General features: G+C 25.6%; 4 protein-coding genes across 4 annotated transcripts; 2 read left to right on the top strand and 2 right to left on the bottom strand.

Moving 5' to 3' along the window:
* Window positions 1–2,968: 2,968 nt before the first annotated feature.
* On the top strand, window positions 2,969–5,539 carry PmUG01_14033600 (conserved Plasmodium protein, unknown function; the record flags this gene model as incomplete). Its single annotated transcript, XM_029007893.1, has 1 exon — window positions 2,969–5,539. One exon carries the CDS (start codon window positions 2,969–2,971, stop codon window positions 5,537–5,539), a length of 2,571 nt encoding a protein of 856 aa, XP_028864237.1.
* Window positions 5,540–7,507: 1,968 nt separating this feature from the next.
* SEC20 (protein transport protein SEC20, putative) lies at window positions 7,508–9,541 on the top strand (the record flags this gene model as incomplete). Its single annotated transcript, XM_029007892.1, has 7 exons — window positions 7,508–7,666; window positions 8,029–8,177; window positions 8,401–8,490; window positions 8,637–8,803; window positions 8,952–9,006; window positions 9,130–9,235; window positions 9,395–9,541. The coding sequence occupies 7 exons, from the start codon at window positions 7,508–7,510 to the stop codon at window positions 9,539–9,541; spliced, it is 873 nt and encodes a 290-aa protein (XP_028864236.1).
* Window positions 9,542–9,883: 342 nt separating this feature from the next.
* PmUG01_14033400 (conserved Plasmodium protein, unknown function) lies at window positions 9,884–12,730 on the bottom strand (the record flags this gene model as incomplete). The annotated part of the gene is made up of 3 exons (XM_029007891.1): window positions 9,884–10,958; window positions 11,546–12,216; window positions 12,560–12,730. 3 exons carry the CDS (start codon window positions 12,728–12,730, stop codon window positions 9,884–9,886), a joined length of 1,917 nt encoding a protein of 638 aa, XP_028864235.1.
* A 1,569-nt stretch (window positions 12,731–14,299) lies between these two features.
* Window positions 14,300–18,394, bottom strand: PmUG01_14033300 (choline-phosphate cytidylyltransferase, putative; the record flags this gene model as incomplete). Its single annotated transcript, XM_029007890.1, is given in 5 exon segments — window positions 14,300–14,818; window positions 14,833–15,150; window positions 15,165–17,659; window positions 17,872–17,944; window positions 18,359–18,394. 5 exon segments carry the CDS (start codon window positions 18,392–18,394, stop codon window positions 14,300–14,302), a joined length of 3,441 nt encoding a protein of 1,146 aa, XP_028864234.1.
* Between the last annotated feature and the right edge of the window lie 2,407 nt (window positions 18,395–20,801).

Here is a 20,801-nt window from a genome sequence, read left to right as displayed (position 1 = left end):
TTTTGAAAATATAATAAAAAGGATGTTAGAGCAGAATTTGGAAGAATAAAATATCTTCATGCAATAATAATATATAATTCCATTCCACAATTATGGAACAGAAGAACTATATACATGCAAATTCATACATAAATAATGACAACAACAAAATCATATAAAATATATGTAACTGTTTTAATTTTTATGTGTGTTTATTCTATATCATGTAATGAATTTCCATATATTTTATTTTTACAGAAAAATTGGAAAAAACAATTTCACTAAATTTCTAAGGAGTAATTTCATCCTACTGAGAATTCGGAGGATTAATGAGTTATGTGGCTACTCATGAGAAAATACATATATACATATGCAAATATACATATATGAATATAGGGATATGTGTAAATTTCTGTACTTATGATACAACTTTAGCAAATTATTTACTCGTTTGTAATTAAAATTATAATATAATAGAAGTTCAATAAAAACGAAATATCAAATAATACGGCGTGGGCCCAATATTTAAGAAATTTTCTCCTTGTCCCTTTTTTTCGCGCCGTACTGGTTAAATAAATACATACATAAATACGCACATATATGTATATAAATATATTTATATATATATAAATATATATATAAATAAATGTTTATATTTGTACAAGATTTAACGAAAAAATACAAATGATTTAAGAGATATGCGTAAAATTAAAGCATGCTACACAAATTTTTATTGAAGCCTTCGAAAAATGATTAATTCAACATTTTTGTTTAAGTTATCATAAAATTTACTGTACCATTTATTTAATGCATTTTGTAATTTTTTTTTCTTTTTTTTTTCTTTTCCTTTTTTAATTAAATATAAGATTATAATGGTACGTACATACATACATACAAACATATATACGTATATGTATATATATATATATATATATTTACTTAGCCCAAATTTATTTAAAAGAATAAATGTACTGAAGAATTAGCAATTGCTGCTACTCTCCTACCTTCAGAAAAAAGTACTAGCATATAAAGTGCGTGCAAGTACAAAAGCGTATAAACAGTCGAATGTTCTTGCATAAACAAAAATATTGCAAAAAACGAAGGGATTTATGTATATATATATATATATATGTACGTAAATACTTACTATTTATGCATGTTATGCGGCAGTTATACGTTTTAAAATATTTTATTATGTATATAAGTGAAAAATTGCGAAAAGCGACTGTAATTGCTTCAGCAAAATTGATATAATGTAATATATGCATATAATTTTTTATTAAAATAAAGGTGATGAAAATAAAAACAAAAAATGTAAATTTCTTTCTTTAACAAATTTACATAAATAGTTTATTTGACGAATCAGTACATTAAGCACAAAGAGTTAAAATAAATTTTAGTCTGTTTTGTTTTATATTTATTATATTTTCTGTATGTATATATATCTTTGTATATGTGCAAATATAAATAGTAATGCATACACAAATTTTCCGTGCTAAATAGCTGAACTATACACATAATTAACACATATATTCAACAATAAGGAAAACAACTTACCTTTTTTAAAATGTTAAAAGAACATATTTTTTAGTGATTTTATATATGTACACAGATATATGAATACATATGTGCATATATATATATATATGTATATACGTACGCATGTATATGTAGAATAAATAGCATTAAATAATAAGGAGGAAGCGTCTTTGCCATATGAGCAGCATTACTACTTCTTACTTGATTGTAATTCTTTTGATGTAAAAAATTAGAAGAGATAAGAGAACAACCTAATAAGATCAATAAGTGTGAGAATTAAAATAATACGCATATATCAAAGGGACAACATTTACATATATATGTATGTATGTATGCATGTAAGTATTTAAGTATATATGTTGGTATATGTAAAACTTAGTTATAATTCATCTATTCACAATATAACGCAACTGTCTAACCATCATAGCAAGTATCATAACCACATATTCTTAAAACATTATAAGTATATATAGAAAAAATAAAACAATATCTTAGTAGAATTTTCCAAGTATATTTCCTCAAAAACGCGAGCGTTTGTTTATATTGGTATATATATATATATATATATATATACGTATGTGTATATGTATGTGCGTAATAACAAAAAGGGAGCTCTGTATTCACGTCAAACTTATACATTGCAGCTAATTCAAATAAAAGTAATAAAAAAATTTTTTAAAGCATTTGAAGGTAAGAAATGAACATATACTCATGTTTGTGTAGTTGCGCATAGGAAATAGTCCAAGATAGGTGTACATGTAGTTATACGTATATACTTATATATATTTATATGTATGTATTTATATGTATATATTTATACGTACATATATATATAGACATATACATAGCACAAGCAAAGGGAAGATATTCCTTTCCCATTTCTTTGTAAAAAACTTTTCATAAAACCACAAAAGCGTCACCTAAAGGACGCATAAACATGCATACATACATAAATACGTAGATAGGAACATACATTCATATGTGTGCGTGCGTATGTATGTGTGTAAGTATGTATAGATGACCAAGTGTTAGAATGCAAGTGTTTTCATGATAAGAACTGAGAAGCGTTAATAAAGTTGGCTAGTTCTGTGCATATGATGACGTATTTGAAAAATGAATTCCGTGTTGTATTATGTACAGACACATAATATATGTATACAAATAGATAGTGAAATAGAGAGAAGAAGTCATATATAAAAAAATCATCTATACCTATGCGCGAAAGTACAGTGACGCTCTCTCAGCGTTTTACATACATACATATACATATATATATATATATATATATATATATATATATATATATATATATATATATATATATATATATATATGTTTATGTATATATGTATATGTATGTATGTTTCCCATGCGAAGAGGGATTAGTGTAAATAGCAGATAGGTTTTACTTTCTTTTTGTACTCTTTTTTTTCCCGTGCATAATTCCGAAATGACGAAGGGTGTAGGGACTCATAAAAATTCTAAACACAAGGCTATAGACATAAATAAAAAGCTGCTTATAATTAAATCAAATGATGATATAAAAAAATTAATAAAAAAGGATAACCCTTCCAATGATGAGATTACTTCATTAAAAGCTATGTTAGAAAGTAGTACGCAGAAAGAGGAGAAAAAAAAAAGAAATATAGTAATACCAAGATTTAAAATATGTGAAGATACAAATTATAAGTTAAAAAAGTTTGAAAAACCGACCCATTATATAAGATATGAATTATATAGAGATCAAGTTACAGGAATAAAGTTGAGCGATGGTTGTATTATTCATTATGATTTATTAAAAGAAGATGAACTATTTTTAGAGAGTTTAAATTCGTATTTAAATATTCATGTAAACGAAGAAGATTTTTGTAAGTTAATAGACAAATTTGAAAAGTTAACAGGGAATTCAGAAAATAAAGAAGAAATAAATTTTAAAGATGCATTAAAAGCAGCAGTAGATTTAAAAATTAATTATAAAACTAATATTATTAAGGATATTTATACCTATTGGAAAGCTAAAAGGAAAAAATTAGGTAGACCATTATTGCGTATGTTTTGGAATAATTCTCAGAATATTTTACCCCATTATTCAGTTTTTAGATCAAGGGTTAAAGAAAAAATGACTTTAAGAAAGCACAAAAAAAAAAACAGCGAAATAATAGTAAAGATGCAAGAACTTATAGATGATTTTAAAAGATTAGATAGAATTTTAAGAAAAATGAAGCAAAGAGATGAAAAAAAATTGTTATTGCTACAATTGAATTCAATCTTATTTGATCAAAAGAAAAATGAGATAAAGGATAAGACGTACGTATGTCCCATGTGGAATTATTTCAAGGATTACAAAATGGAGAAAATTTATAAAAAATTTAAAAAAGACAAATATTATAAAAGCCTGTACAGCAACACGAATACTAACAATAACAATAGCAACAACCACTACAGTAATAGCATTAATAAATATAACTATAATTATAACAGTTATAACAATGGTTACAGTAACAGTTACAATAACAGCTTCAATAGTAGTAGCTTTAATGTTAAAAGTAAACTTAATAGCAAATACAGTGATAACAGTAACCCCCAAATTACCAGTAAATATAATAGTAATAGTACTTTTAATTTTAACAACAATTATACCAATTTTACCAGTTTTACCAATTTTAACAGTTTCACAAATTTTACCAATTTTACCAGTTGTAGTAACGAGTGCATAGTTAATAAGAAGATTATGAAAAAGGCAAAACACTCAGGGTCTTGTGAACATTTGAACCGTTTTAAAATCAATCCAAATGAGTATAAAAATGTGGTGTTAATAAAAAGAAGGGGCCGAAGCAATAGAATATGGATAGATCGAAAATATGTAGATGATATAAATAATGAAGATCTAATGTGTTGTGATTTGTCCTATGCCTTTAACGATTTGGTAGATGCATCATTATGTTTAAAAAGGAATTATGAAGAGGATATGTGTAACTATATTGCAGGAACACAAAAACATATACCTATAAAATTGAATATAAAAAGTGGAGACTTAAAAAATTTGGACTCGAACTTTTTTAGCAATAATAAAAATATGAACAAGCAAAATGAAGAAAAAGATACAGATAAGGATGATAATAAAAATGGGGAAGTTCTATATGAAAAGTGTGAAGAAGTTAAAAGAGAAAAAAAAAGAAAAAGAAAAGAAGAACATAAGAAAAATAGTTCACATTGTCAAAGCAATAATTTGCATTCATCAACAGTGCAGGAAGAGGTCGATGTACCCGCTAAGCATAGTCATGCATTTGCGGACCACTCAAATTATAAGAGCTACTATGTAATTGATAGCGCGAAATCTACTGCCACTGTGAATAATAATAACAATAGCAGTCATTATAATAATAATGATAGTATTAATAATAATAGAAATGGTAGTAATAACGATAATGCTAGTAAAAATAACAACAATAAAAATAGTGAAAGTAATAAGTACGAAAGTAGTAAGTACGAAAGTAGTAAGTACGAAAGTAATAAGTACGAAAGTAATAAGTACGAAAGTAATAAGTACAAGGGGCGAATGCTTTCGAGCGCTTCAGTCAACAAAACCGCAAATGAATGTATAAGCGGCAAAACAAACGGCAATTGCGTCTTAGGAGATATAGTAAAAGATGGCACAACAATAAAAACAGTTAATGAGGACGGTTTAAACATGTTTGAACCGAATGATAAAAATGAAAGCAATAGTTCTTTGTACAATTACAGTCAGCAGCATTACAAAACCATTTTTCATTTTGAAGATATGATTAATCCGTTGATCAATAAAGATAACTATATATTTTGTTTAAGTAAATATGCATGTGTTCAGAAAAGAATACTATTTTACCTGGAAAATATGTTGAATTTTGATAATTTTAGAAGTAGAAAAAAAGAAGTCAATCGAAATTCAACACAAAATGAACTTGTTAATACATTAACTGCAAAAGTTGTTAAGGGAAAAAATAACAAAGAGTCAAATTGTGATGAGTTGACTATAACCTGATGCGAATGAGGTGTTATATGATATATAATGCAATTGAAGACATATTGATGACCTACGTTCACACATGTACTAATGTTAATTATCACAGTTGAAAAAAATGGACTATAAGGAAAGATGCTAATGTGTTGTTTGTATAACAATAAAAAAAAAAAAAAAAAAGTTAAGGAGCGTAAAGGGGGAAAGGTCAAAAGATAATATTATACGCTAGCAAGGGCATTAATTTGGGCAAACAAAAAGAAGGTGTATTATTAACTACAGAATGGGTTGGAAGTGTATATTACCGAAAGAAGCAGAAAAAAAAAAAAGAGGTTATTATAATATATTTCCAAATAGCAAATAAATCATCAGTTAAAAAGGGTCTTTATTTGCATACGATGTTTCTGCTGTTATTTATTTTTAAAAAATGAAAAAAAGCATAGTAAACAACTATATTCTCTGCGTGATCTTGTATTAAAAATACTCTACTCCTTTTTTTGGACAATTCCGAAGTTTTAAGATAGGTTGACATAGGGAAAATAAATCAAACAAGGATACTTTGCAATATATAAATTTTTTCCGTGTGCTTATATATATATTATATTTTTTCCGTGTGCTTATATATATATTATATTTTTTCTGCGTGAATATATATCATAAATATGTAATACATTAAGGGCCTTTCTTTTTCTTCGTATACATTGAGCCCAAATGAACATTGACATGAAGTACATTTTACAAGTGCACATTACATCATTATATAAAATTTATATTTTCTATGTTATTTATTTTTTATGAACATTTTTTTAAGTCTAACTGAAAAATTGTATATATATATATATATATATATATAGATATAGATATAGATATAGATGGATAAATACAAAAAAATAAAATTTAAAATAACATTCAAAGTTATTTTCTTGATTTTCTTATATTACAAGTAATATATATAAAAATGATTGGGAAACAAGATGGCATAAAAAATTATGAAGCGAAAATTCATCTCGTTTTTTTCTTCTCTTAGTTTTCTTAATTTTGTATTCTTCGTTTTATCGTACCATAGTAGAATAAATATGTACATATATGAAGAAATAAAAATAGAGCGAATGATTAAAATCATTGGCAAAAGGTGCATTTACTAGGTCTGTTATTATTGTGCTCACAGCATGTACAAGCATAAGCGCGCGTAACGAAAAAACAGCGTGTACATATAAATATATGTATATTTATATATATTTACATACATATTTATGTGCGTATGTATGCATAGTGCGATCCCCTTTTTTTCAAATTTTTTGCAATTATTTTTAAAGTATTTTATATAATGAATGGAGGAAAAAAATTTGTAATGTGCGGTAATGATCACATAGTAACAATCAGTAACAACGTAAAATTTCAGGGGAAAAAAAAAAAAAAAAAATAAATAATAATAATAATTAAGTAAAATCAAAAGCAAAAGCAAAAGCAAAATCAAAAGCAAAAGCAAAAGCAAAAGCAAAATCAAAAGCAAAATCAAAAGCAAAAGCAAAAGCAAAATCAAAATCAAAAGCAAAAGCAAAAGCAAAATCAAAAGCAAAAGCAAAATAATAAAGGATGCATAATTAATAGGGAATGATAAAGAATATGTGTACCGCTTGTAAATAAATGTTCACACATTATTCTTTTTTTTTTTTGTTGTTATACAATTTGCTGCACTGTATTTGTATAAATATATATAGTGACAAGTCAAAGTGAAAAGGAAAAATTCTTGGGTTTGCCAAAATGTACGAACAAAAATTTCATACTTTTGCAACGCGCTTTTGAAAAAATATAAGTCAGGGTGACCTATATGTATAACATGCACGTAAATAAAACACATATATGTTAGAATATATATATTATATATATATATATTTACATTTATATATATATATATACATATAGATACACGTACACATATATGGGCTAAGTGTGCTGTGCATATTTGCATACGCAACTGGGAAAGGAAAAATGAATGGAAATTTTCTAAGTTTAGGAAAAAAAAAACAAAATGTAGAGAACTTGAACAAAATAAACTCCATAATAAACCATATGAAATTCATTGATGATAATCTTAACAGATTATTTAAGTCGGAACAGGTTTTAAATGACCATGACTCGTTCTTGTTAGTAAGTTCAAACAGCATAGAATGGTTGACATTATACCTCTATTACGTTTATTCATACATGCATACGTGAATATATATGCATATACATCTATGGACATATATATACATGTGTATGTAACCAAATGTTGTCCTTTTTGTTCAAAATACGAATGCGCAAGTGCAAAATGGCCGTTAAGTCTATATAGTCCTTTCTTTTGTGTGTCATTAAAACGTAATAGTTTCTAATGAATGTAAATGTATCCTAGCAAAATGAAAGAATAGTAAAATGGCAGTAAAAGGTTTCGATTTATGCATATCCTATATATATATATATATATATATATTTATATTTATATTTATATATGCATTTTCTTACATTTTTAGTTTAGAGGAAAAGTGTCAAAAAGAATTGTTCATTATTCAAAATTAATTTTGCAATATAAAAATAAAATACTTAGCTCGGAAAAACTTGAAGATGATATTGAAGAAGATGTTAAGCGACAATATGAATATCATTTGAAAAATTTAGACAAGTAGAAAAGAACAACAAATTTGCGTCATCAAAAAATTTAAATGCTAATTTTGCATTCTAAAAGGCAAACTAGCATTTTAAATTTAATACTACAAATTATTTGTTTATTTCGATTTTGTTTTTTTTGTTTTTTTTGTTTTTTTTGTTTTTTTTGTTTTTTTTTATTTTGTTCATTTTATTTATTTATTTTTATTTTTTTTTCTTCATTCTTTTTTTTTGTGAAGCCATAAGAGAGAACTGAGTATCTGGTGGCATAAAAATGCAAAGGACTACCATCGCTTATGTATAAGTAATTTCTTGAACGCAAAAAAAAGGTAAATATTGGGCGTATTTTTCCTTACTTATCTCCACCTAGGAGGTATAATATATGCATATATATATATATATATGTGCGTGTGTACGCACATGTATGGAATAACTCATTTGTTGGATTATTACTTTTCCTTTCCCTCTTTTCTAGTAACGGTAACGTGTTAGTAAGCGAATCGAATGAAACACACATGACTGATGTAAATTTAAAAGACACAAAAAAGATGATGATAGATGAAATTAACAGAATGAAAAATGTAAGATCAGAGTTGCTAGAATCTTCACAAAAATTAAGAAAACAAGACGAAATATTCAACAGTAAGTTCAAAGAAGAATTATTTAAATATGCAAAAAATATATTAAAATAAAATTTCAAAAAATTCAACAAAAAAAAAAAAAAAAAAAAAAAAAGCTTAACATAAATATGTAATAAGACACATTCGCTTATTTTTATTTCTCATTTTAGTTTTCGAAAGCAAGTTAAAATCCAGTGCTCAACTAATATTATCTTTAAAACAAAAGTACTACATTTTAACAAAATGGATATATTTAACATTACCCGTTTCTTCAATATTATGATGATATATTTGCTCTTCTCGAATTCTTATTTTTTTCCTTTTTTTTTTTTTTTTTTTTTTTGTTAGAGCTCAAAATGACACAAGATATGTGTGGTATTCTTTTTTTTTCTTTCTGAGTGTCTGTTTTTATATCATCCTTCGCAGATTGGGTTTCATAAGAGCTGCCATAACGGTAAAAGAGTACCCACGCATGAACATGTCTCATATAGAAGCACACATATAGATATATGAGCATACAGGAATATGTATATATATACCACCTTTCACGCATTATGACAAGAATGCTTCATTGATTTTTTTTTAAAAAACTTTTATTTTATAGATAATTAAGCTCTTATTTTCAACATTATTCTATTTATTAAAGTTATCCTTCGGGGTATTTCATTTCTTTAATAAGGGTAACACAGATAAAGACATAAACACGGATGATGCAGTTTCGAAGAGTTTAGTAAAGGTATCCTATAACAGCGAGTTATAAAAGAGGGCAAATGAAAAAAAAAAAAAAAAAAAAAAAAAAAAAAAAAAAAAAAAAAAAAAAAAAAAAAAAAAAAAAAAAAAAAAAAAATACAATAAAATAAAATAAAAAAAAAAATAATAAAAATAAAAATAAAAATGTTTGGAACAAAAACTACAGTTCAGAAGAACTACAACTAGTTGAGAGGAACAAAAACAACGAATTAAGCAAAAAAAAAAAAAACAAAAACTAGTAAAAATTAGCTCCTTACAGAAGAAAACAAAAGAACGGACTTATTGTAAAAATGTTAACGCGCGCATAACAGATGGTTCTAATTAAAAACATTTGGTTCTCATTTTAAGCAGTTTATTTTTGGTCCCGTTCAATTTTAAACGTGTCAAATGTGCCATATCCGTACTCGACATATATCCCTACTAAACCGGACTTGTAATAGGGTTCATTATTTATAGAAAATATTTTTTCAGCATCAAGGTACACAGTTATAATACCTTTTTCTCCTTCATCTTTAATTAATAAATGATGTCGTTGAAAAGAATTTATATTTTTAATATATTCTCTCATAATAATTGTTTCAGTGTTATTTTTATTTTTTTTTAAAATTATTTCTTTATTAGTTGTTGAAATTGTTAGCATATACATGTTATCCTTGTTATCATATCTGAACAATAAACCTGCTTCCGTATTATTTTCTAATTTTATGTAAGCTGATAAATGAATTGAATTACAAAAACTGTATTTATAAATAAAGGAGGATCTTAACAGTGATAGTTTATAATTATCATTAAAAACAATTCTACTAATTCCATATTGATTTATAATTCTCCAGCTACCTGGGGTATTATTGATGTCCATCCAGTCGTTTAAGTCAAAATTGTAATTATTGTAATTATTACACATTTGCTGTTGTTCTTTTTTGGCTGATACTTTTTTTTTATCATCCATATTTGTACGTATTTCATCCGATGGATTGCTATAATAATAAGATGTTGAATCAGGTACGGGATAAACACTGTTAACCTGATGTTCCTCCTCGTCCGCCTTATTACTATCATAATCTTTGTACGAATAAGGTATTTCATACACACTTAGATCATCTCTTGTACCCTTTTTTGAAAAACGATAAGAACTGTGTAGGCTTCCTTTTGATATGTCCATATCATTTGAATCTTTTAATTTATGCTTAAGGGCCTTTTCAAAATTTATATTTCCTGTTAATATATTTTTAAATTCTGCCGTTCCGATTTTGGTAAATAATCCTACTGCGGTGTTAGCACTGCTACTTGTACCACGTCTTTCACTTGTAACGTATATCTCTATTATTTTTTTATAATTTAAGAAAACATTTATTTTCTTTGATGTTAATTCACAGGTTAGGGAGTTGTACTCTCTGCTGTCTGCCTCGACACTCCTCGAAATGATCCTTCAAAAATTGTACATAAAAAAGAAGGTGTATAAGATGGGGGAGGAAAAGGAGAGTGAAAAGGAGTGTATAAAAAGAAGTATGAAAAGAAATGTATAAAAGGAAGCTTGAAAAGGAATGTATAAAAGGAAGCTTGAAAAGGAAGGTATAAAAGGAAGCTTGAAAAGGAAGGTATAAAAAGAAGTATGAAAAGGAATATATAAAAAGAAGTATGAAAATGAATATATAAAAAGAAGTATGAAAAGGAAGGTATAAAAGGAAGTATGAAAAGGAAGGTATAAAAAGGAAGGTATAAAAGGAAGCGTGAAAAGGAAGGGTACTAAAGACGGGTAAAAAAAAAGGAGCATATACTTATTGATATTCCCTTTACGCACATTCAACGTTTACGGGTTGTATATAATCGAACGATATCAAAACTATACTCGCACATTTGTATATATGTTAGGCGTACAATATGCATATAATACAAATGCGTCATATATGTACTACGTGTATGCATAGATAGATATATATATATATATATAGATATGGATAGATATATATAGATAGATATGTGTGTGTGGAATCACACTATGCGCGGTGTAAACCCTCGTAGACACACATCGATATATATATCCATAGGTACATTCACCCATGAACTACTTTTTAATAGTGCGTACTTCTTATAGACATCGTTGGAAACGTCGTTCACAGTAACAACAGCTTGACTATTTATGAATGCTAATTCAATAAATCTAAAATTTTGAACATTGACAAAATCAAATATAATTCCTGAAGAAGATTGTTTCATATCTGATGCAGGAAAAATTTTTTGTAAAACATCGACATTTATATATCCCTCTATTAATTTATGATGTTTTAGCAACAAAATAGTTGAAGGTTTTCTTAAATTTATTATATCTATTGCTTGAATTAATGTAATATAATTTTTATTTTTTTTATATTTCCAAAGAGATTTATAACTTGTAAAGTCTATTTTTAGCCAATATTTTGATATAGGATATGTAAATTTTTCTATGAAGGGGTCATATTTTTTTATTTCCATAATAATATATTCTAGTTGAGCAATTCTATTTTCATATTCGCTTAGCATTTTAAACAATGATAATTTTGTTTGTTCTAGGGACGTCGAAAAATTGAACAGTCTTCGTTTTTGCTCTACCTGCGTATCTTTTAAGATGTTAACTAAGCCGCTTAATTCCTGCAGTTGGAAATCTACCTGATTTGGCAAGGCTTCATCTTCTTTGAAGCTTCTTATCTGAAAAGAAAAGAAAAACGAATAAAATAAAATATAAGTATACATAAACGTAAACTTGAACGTTTAAGAACATTTACAACCACACATACACGCACATGTATAATATAAAAATAAGACCCCCCCCCATGCAATTAGTATCCTCTTAACTCACAGGCAGATTCCAGTGAAGTAAACATGACCATGTAAATACATCATTTCCAGATGAACTAAAATTATGCACTCAAATAATTTATTTTCGCAGTTTTGAAAAAATATATATGTATGAAAATATAGTATCGCATAAACCAAAAAAAACAAAATTATGCACGTGTGTATACGACACTTTGTAGATATAGTGTTCTACCTGTGAGTCAATTTCCTCTTTGTACGTTTGTAAATCGTGAACAAGAAGAGATCCTTCATCATTTCCTATCCATTTTATTCCCTCTTTTTTAACATATTTTAGAGAAAATATTCTTGTGCTGTACTCAAGTAGTAATACAATTGAAATAGGTAAAATTAAATTATATTTCATTCTTCATTAATTGGTAGCTAAAAAGAAAAAAAAAAAAAAATAGGAGCAAAAGATAATTTTTTCAAAGACATACAAGGTAAGAGAGTGCAAAGATGACGTAATGTAACACTTGTACCTTTGCTTGTACGATTGTATACTTATACGATTGTATACTTATACGATTGTATACTTATACGATTGTATACTTATACGATTGTATACTTATGCGATTGTATACTTGCACGATTGTGTGCTTTTATTCTGAGTGTGCCTTATTATGTGCGTCAACTACTTTATGTATGAACAATTGTAAACATAATTCAAAACAAAGGAGGGTAATTTAACCATATACATGTATATGCACGTATGTGTGTATATATTCACTTGTGCGGAAATGAAAAATATGAAAAAACCTTTCCAAAAAAAAAAAAAAAATTGCATTGTCTGCTAGCCATTTTGTTCTATACGAAAAAAATAAAAATCGTGCCTGAAAAAGACATGTAAGTACACTTCGTTCCTCCTTAGGAAAGCGCAAATTATCATAATGAAAAATGTTAATAAATATAAAAGAATTAAATAAATGTAATAAAAAATATAAAGACAACCGATAGTTATTCCAAAGATCTACCATTTTCTATAAACGATGTACCATTAATTATATATGAAATGAATATGAATAAAAATAATATTAATAAAATAAAATTTGAGGAACTTGTAGGGAAGGAAAAGGAGAAATAAGGGCAATACAACAGATGTATTGCGTAAAAAATGTTGTCCTAAAATCGATTAACACATTATATATATATATATATATATACATATATACGTATGTGCAAACTTCCCTCTGGTATATCTCCTTCACGAAGTTTCGACATTACGCCCTTTCAACGGAACCGAGTTTTTGTTGTAATTCTAATCATATACTTTAAAAAAAATATAAACAATCTATATTTTATGTTTTGTACGAAAAAGGAAAAAAAAAAAAAAAAAAAAAAAAAACTTTTTATATTTAACATATAAAGATATATATTATCGCATATTTCGTTTTTATGATGATTTGCTTATATGGATTGGAGCAAATAAAATATAAGTATAATTATCTTTTAAGGCATTTATTAATTTTTCTTTTTTTTTTCTTTTCTTTTTCCCCCCTTCATTCCGTAACCATATAATGTATTTAAAAGAAAAAGAAGAAAAAAAAAAAAAAAATTCAAATATATACACAAAAATACAAACATGTATGTATACATAAATGTACACAACAATTTATAAAAATTCATAAAAATACCATTAAAAAAAAAAGTGGTACGTTTAATTAAACGTATATAAATAAAAAAAAAAACATCAAAAAAAGAGAAAAAAAAAAAAAAAAAAGGGGGATACAACCTATAAGTTTAAAAAGTAATGATGTATCGAATGATTCTATATACGCACATATATATATATATATACATGTACACATGCCCACACATATGTATGCACGTGCCTACGCGAATGGTAATATCCCCAATAGACATAATATATATATATATATATATATATGCAAAATAGCGCACACCCATTAAATATTCATAATTACTAATTTTTTGATTAAAGAACGCACTTGCTATTAGATTCCTCGTCGACATTACTACTAGCGTAATCGTAATACTCATACTCACTGTCGATAAAATTTTGCAAAGATGACAAATAGGACGTTGTATCAAGTTTACTTGTAAAATCATTAATTAGTTTATTGGATGCATTTTTCCATATTTTAAATAGTTCTTTAAACTTTATTTGAAGATTTTCTATTCCTTGATCAAAATCCGTACCTAAGGGTTTATCTGTTAAGGTAACTTTAGTAATACCATCCGTAACTCTTTCACCCCATCTAATTAAATTTTTTTTCATTTTAATTGACTGTGCTTTAGTAACTCCAATATTTAATTCATTCGGATGTACACCTTTTTGAAGAGATCGTTCGATATAATCTTCATAATTTTTTAAAATCCTTACAATTAGATCTGTTGTTGATACCCCTTCTGTTCTTTTAGTAGCTTTGAATTTCCCTGATTTCTTTAACCAAGCATATATATCATCAGATGCTTCTTCAATACCATTTGATTTATTTTTTTTTTTTTTTTTTTTTGTTTTTGATTATTAGCATATGGTATATCATCATGTGCTACATAATCAATTTTATATTCTTCTATAAATTCAGGAGTAATAACCCATGGACATGGCGATACTATTTCATCAACCCATCTAACATGCTTTAACGTTTCTGTTCTTTCTTCCAACGTTTGAACAATTTGACCTTTAAAAAGTTTCGTTTCATTATCGCCAGTAACACCTACTATTAAACAAGTATTTTCAAACATTTTCTTTGCTTGCTCTAACTGTTTCATATGACCTAAGTGCAGCATATCATATACTCCATCTGCATATATCACAATTTTTTTTTTTTTTTTTTTTTTTTCTGAGTTGTATTAGATTTTTCTTTTTCATCTTTTATATTATTATTATTATTGTTCAATTTTGCACTCTCGTTTTTATCGTTTATTATGACTGTTTGACGTTGCTCCGATTTTGAATTTGTTGTTACATTATTATTATTATTATTACTATAATTATCATCTTCGTGTGTTATATTGTTGTTATCACTTAACTGATTTTCTTTGACAAGACTTTCTCTTTTCAAGGAGTCCGTCGAGCTAACACCGCTTCTACTGCTTCGTCCACAACTACCACTGCTTTCGCGGCTGCTACTACTTCGTCCATTACTACCACTGCTTTCGCGGCTGCTACTACTTCGTCCATTACTACCACTGCTTTCGCAGCTGCTACTACTTCGTCCATTACTACCACTGCTTTCGCGGATGCTACTACTTCGTCCATTACTACCACTGCTTTCACCGCTACTACTATACCTTTTATTTATTACAATATGATTACATTTATTATATGTGTTGTGCTGATCGACACAACTATTATACTCCACTTTTTCAAAGTTAATACTTTTTACCTCTTTATTGGAATTTTTCTTTCCATTAATGATATTAGTTTCCATATGATTAATCCTGTTAACTGAGGTCGTGAAATCACCTTCATCAATAATATCATGATATGTCGTTTCATTGTATATTTCAAATTTATTATTTTTTTTTGCACTATCTGTGCTGAATGAGTTTTTACTTAGGTCATCATCTGAGCTGTTATACTCATCTTCATTATTCATTGAGTTCACTGGATTCGAGATGGACAGCAGTTCTTCATGTGATAACTTCAAATTGTTCTTAACAGTACAGCAATTGATATCCCCCTTGTAATTACTAACATTAAAACTAACATCATTGTTGTCACTACTGCTTCGGTTATTCCGTTCATCCTTATTACTACTATTATTATTACTGTTATTATTATTATTATTATTATTATTATTATTATTATTATTATTATTATTATTATTATTATTATTATTATTATTATTATTATTATTATTATTATTATTATTATTATTATTATTATTATTATTATTATTATTATTATTATTATTATTATTACCTTTCGTATTAATGTTACTACTGGAATTATTACAACCCTGTTTTCTTTGTTTATCGTTAAGACTTGCGTCTAACTCGAAACAGGTTTCATAATTTTCCATATCATTATTGTTACTATTATTATTATTATGACTATTATTATTATGACTATTATTATTATGACTATTATTATGACTATTATTATTATGACTATTATTATGACTATTATTATTATGACTATTATTATTATTATTATGATTATTATTATGACTATTATTATTATTATTATTATTATTATTATTATGACTATTATCACTATTATCACTATTATCACTATTATCACTATTATTATTATGACTATTATTATTATTATTACTATTATTATTGCTATTATTATTGCTATTATTATTGCTATTATCATTACTATTATTATTATCATCATCATTATTATCATCATTATTACTATTATTATTATTATTATAAGACTCACTTGATATTTTACGTATTACGTCGAAAACATTATTAACCCCGGAGTCATCTTCATCTGCCGAGTAATAATATTCATCAATATTGTTGATAGTATTACTTAAATTTTTTTTTTTTTTTAAATATTCATTCATTGTTCTAGAACAAAAATTAGAATCAGATAAATACATTGAAGAAATGTTATCTTTTCTATTTTTGTTTCTAATAATTATAAACATTGGATCGAAAGATTTGGCAAAATCTTTTAATAGTTTTTTTGAATGGCATCTCCATAATTTAAACAAACCATGTACTTTATCCCTTATTATATCGATACCTTGATCAAAGTCTGTACCTAAAGGTTTTTCTGTTAACGTTACTTTGGTAATACCGTCTGTAACTAGTTCACCCCATCTAATTAAATTTTTTTTCATTTTAATTGACTGTGCTTTAGTAACTCCAATATTTAATTCATTCGGATGAATACCTCTTTGAAGAGATCGTTCAATATAATCTTCATAATTTTTTAAAATCCTTACAATTAGATCTGTTGTTGATATCCCTTCTGTTCTTTTAGTAGCCTTGAATTTCCCTGATTTCTTTAACCAAGCATATATATCATCAGATGCTTCTTCAATACCATTTGATTTATTTTTTTTTTTTTTTTTTTTTTGTTTTTGATTATTAGCATATGGTATATCATCGTGTGCAACATAATCAATCCTGTGCTCTTCCATAAACTCAGGTGTAATTACCCAAGGACATGGAGAAATTATTTCATCAACCCATCTAACATGCTTTAACGTTTCTGTTCTCTCTTCCAGCGTCTGAACAATTTGCCCTTTAAATTTTCTTGTATCAATATCGCTACAAACACCTACTATTAATGTAACTTCTTTTTCCATTTGTTTTGCTTGCTTAAGCTGCCGCATATGACCTAAATGTAGGAGGTCGTAAATGCCTACGAGAAAAAAAAAAAAACAAAAAAATATAAAGAAAAAAAACTAACATAAAAAAAAAGAAATTAACATTTTAATTAATATACCGCTCTTAAGCAGTTTCTCCATAATAATATCGTTTTTCTGTTTTACTTAATTTTTTATTACATTATTTTGCATTATTTTTCTTTGTATTATTTTGTTATTATAATTTTTTTTTTTTTTTTTTGCTAACCATCGGCGTATATTCTTACTCCTTTTTCATACTTATTCTCATTTCCCTTGATATGAAATTCTGGGTTTTTCCTCTAAAATAAAGAATAAATAAATATCCAACAAAAATGTGTACAGTAAACGTACATTTATTTGCGCAACTACATGCAGGTATATATACATACGAAGATATACAGGCACACATATGTATATGTGCATATATGTGTATATTCACATGTTATAGGAAGACAACTGCTTATTGAGCAATTAACACTGTTATCAGAGAACGCAAAATTATTCTTTTTGGAAAAAAACACTTTTAAACATTGTTTATTTAGAGTACTTATAAGCTAATATGCATACATACATACAAATATATATATATACATATAGACAGGCATACATGCGTATGGATAAATGTACGTGGAATTTGCAAAAATTGTGAACTTCACATATGTATATTACGGAAAACGATATATTAAATTTTTTTTTTTTTTTTTTTTTTTTACCTCCAAACTTTGAACCGCATTAACCTTAATTATCATTTTATATTAACTCATGATCTTAATAATTAGGACGGTAATTTTTTATCACAAAAAGGATAGTGGTGTATATATATATTATATATATACATATATATTATATATATACATATATATTATATATATATAATATATAAATATTATTTTCTAGTATTTACATTTAAAAATATTCAACTATAATTAAATGTATAAAAAAATATGTATACTGTGGATTTTTTTATTTATAAAAACACACAAAATTTACAAAAAAGTATATTATATTATAAAATTAATAATAATTTGATGGAAAAGTACATCGTGCATATATCATTCCTTCAAAACAAGCAAATGTGCTTTGTACGCCATAATTGTATATGTACATGTATGTATTATATATATTATATATATATATATATAAATATATATATATAAATATATATATATAAATATGTGTAATATTTACATTAAAAAAAAATATTTTATGCATATCTTTTTTGATAAGAATTGTTACATTATATTAATGGACGTATAGGATATGTGTAAAAATAAAATTAATATATTATTTAAAATAATGTGTAGAACAAATATTCATAAGTTACTGTAAATTTGCTTTCAGAGATTATATATAAAAGTATACATATGAGTATATATATATAAATACATACACATATATGCATACACATATATGCATACACATATATGCATACACATATATGCATACACATATATGCATACACATATACACATACTAATATACACATATATATATGCATACAAAAACACATACATATATTCATACACATACATATATTCATACACATATATATATTCATACACATATATATATTCAACTCTGTATATTTTAATTTATTCAGTAGATCCGAATATTTCCTTTTAAACAAAATGATGATTAGCTCATATACGTAAAATATCAAATTTGTTTTATATTTCTCGTATTTTTTAGAAAAAAATAGGAAAAAATTGTAAAAATTATAGTATAATGTATATATTATGAATGTATTATTATTACGCTTTTTCGGACAAATAATAATCAAATTAATAATATATTAAAAAGCAAATTTATAAAAATTTATAATATTAGACCAAAATGAAAAAAAAAAATTGTAAAATATAAAAAAACATAATTTATATATAATTGTAAACATAATTAAAAAATTAAATTACCATAAAAAAAAAATAAAAAAGTGATAAATTTCTTTTGGTAATACGTCTTTCAGTACTTAAAATTCTGAACTTCAACTTTTTAATAAAATATTGCTTTAAAATTTTCAAATAATGTGTATGGGCGTATGTATGTATGTATATACAATGAATTAACTAAGTAATAATAAATAAACATAAAATAAATGCATCATTAAAGAAGTTTAAAAAAGTGGGAAAGGCATACAAACAAACATTCATCACACATATATATACAGCAGGAATACATTTTAACGTTTACGCGTTTAAAATTAAAAAAAATGAACAAAAAAGAACGTTCTTATATTTTAAAAAACTTCTGGATACTAATAATATGCGGAACATTTTCATAATTTGATTTTATCTACATTAATGAAACCCATATACTTATTTACATCTTAATATTATTAAAAAGGAAATAAAAAAAAAATAAAAAATTATGTAAAATATATCAAAAATTTATACAAGGATAAAAACTTCATGTTTGTGAAAAAATACGTATAAATAAAAAAAAAAAAAAAAGTACTGAATTTATAAGTTGCGTACCGTTATTCATATTTGTATGTTAAAAAAGAAAAAAAAAACAAAAAAATTATAATAATGATAAAAGCGTAAAATATTAGTATATATATACGTAATGGTAAAAAAATATATATTTATATATATAATATTATTCATTTTGAAGTTTCTCTTATGACATAACATAAAAGAAGTAGAAAGGAAAAACCTAAACGAAATTAATCTTTAATTATATTTTAATAATAAATGATAAAATAACACAAATGTTCATTGTTTTCACATATATTAAAAGGTAAAAGTTAATTATATATATTTTTAAATCACGGGTTACTACTGTGGATTATTACAGAAGTACCATGTATTACGAATTATACATTATATGAATATACATTTATATATAAATCTTCAAAAATGGGATTAGTAACTAAATTTCAAATATGTATGCGCAATCAAATAATGTGTTCACGTCAGCAAGCTAAGTCGTAATATTAAAACATTAGCCATTATTTTTTAAGAGGCAGCGATTAAATATAGATACTAAATAACTACGTATATAATAGCATATCAAGTAACTTCATTCGTATTGTGGAAATGAATGAAAAACAGATAAATAGTTAATTATATATACATAAACAATGTATATATGTATGTATTTCTACCCTTAAATTGTGGAAAAGAAAACATAAAATGTTAACAGGAAATTGATCCTTCG

Source organism: Plasmodium malariae (genome assembly GCF_900090045.1).
Source record: "Plasmodium malariae genome assembly, chromosome: 14".
Lineage (NCBI taxonomy): Eukaryota > Apicomplexa > Aconoidasida > Haemosporida > Plasmodiidae > Plasmodium > Plasmodium malariae.
The sequence above is the reverse complement of the archived record's forward strand: the minus strand, read 5'-3'. Positions and strand labels throughout refer to the sequence as shown.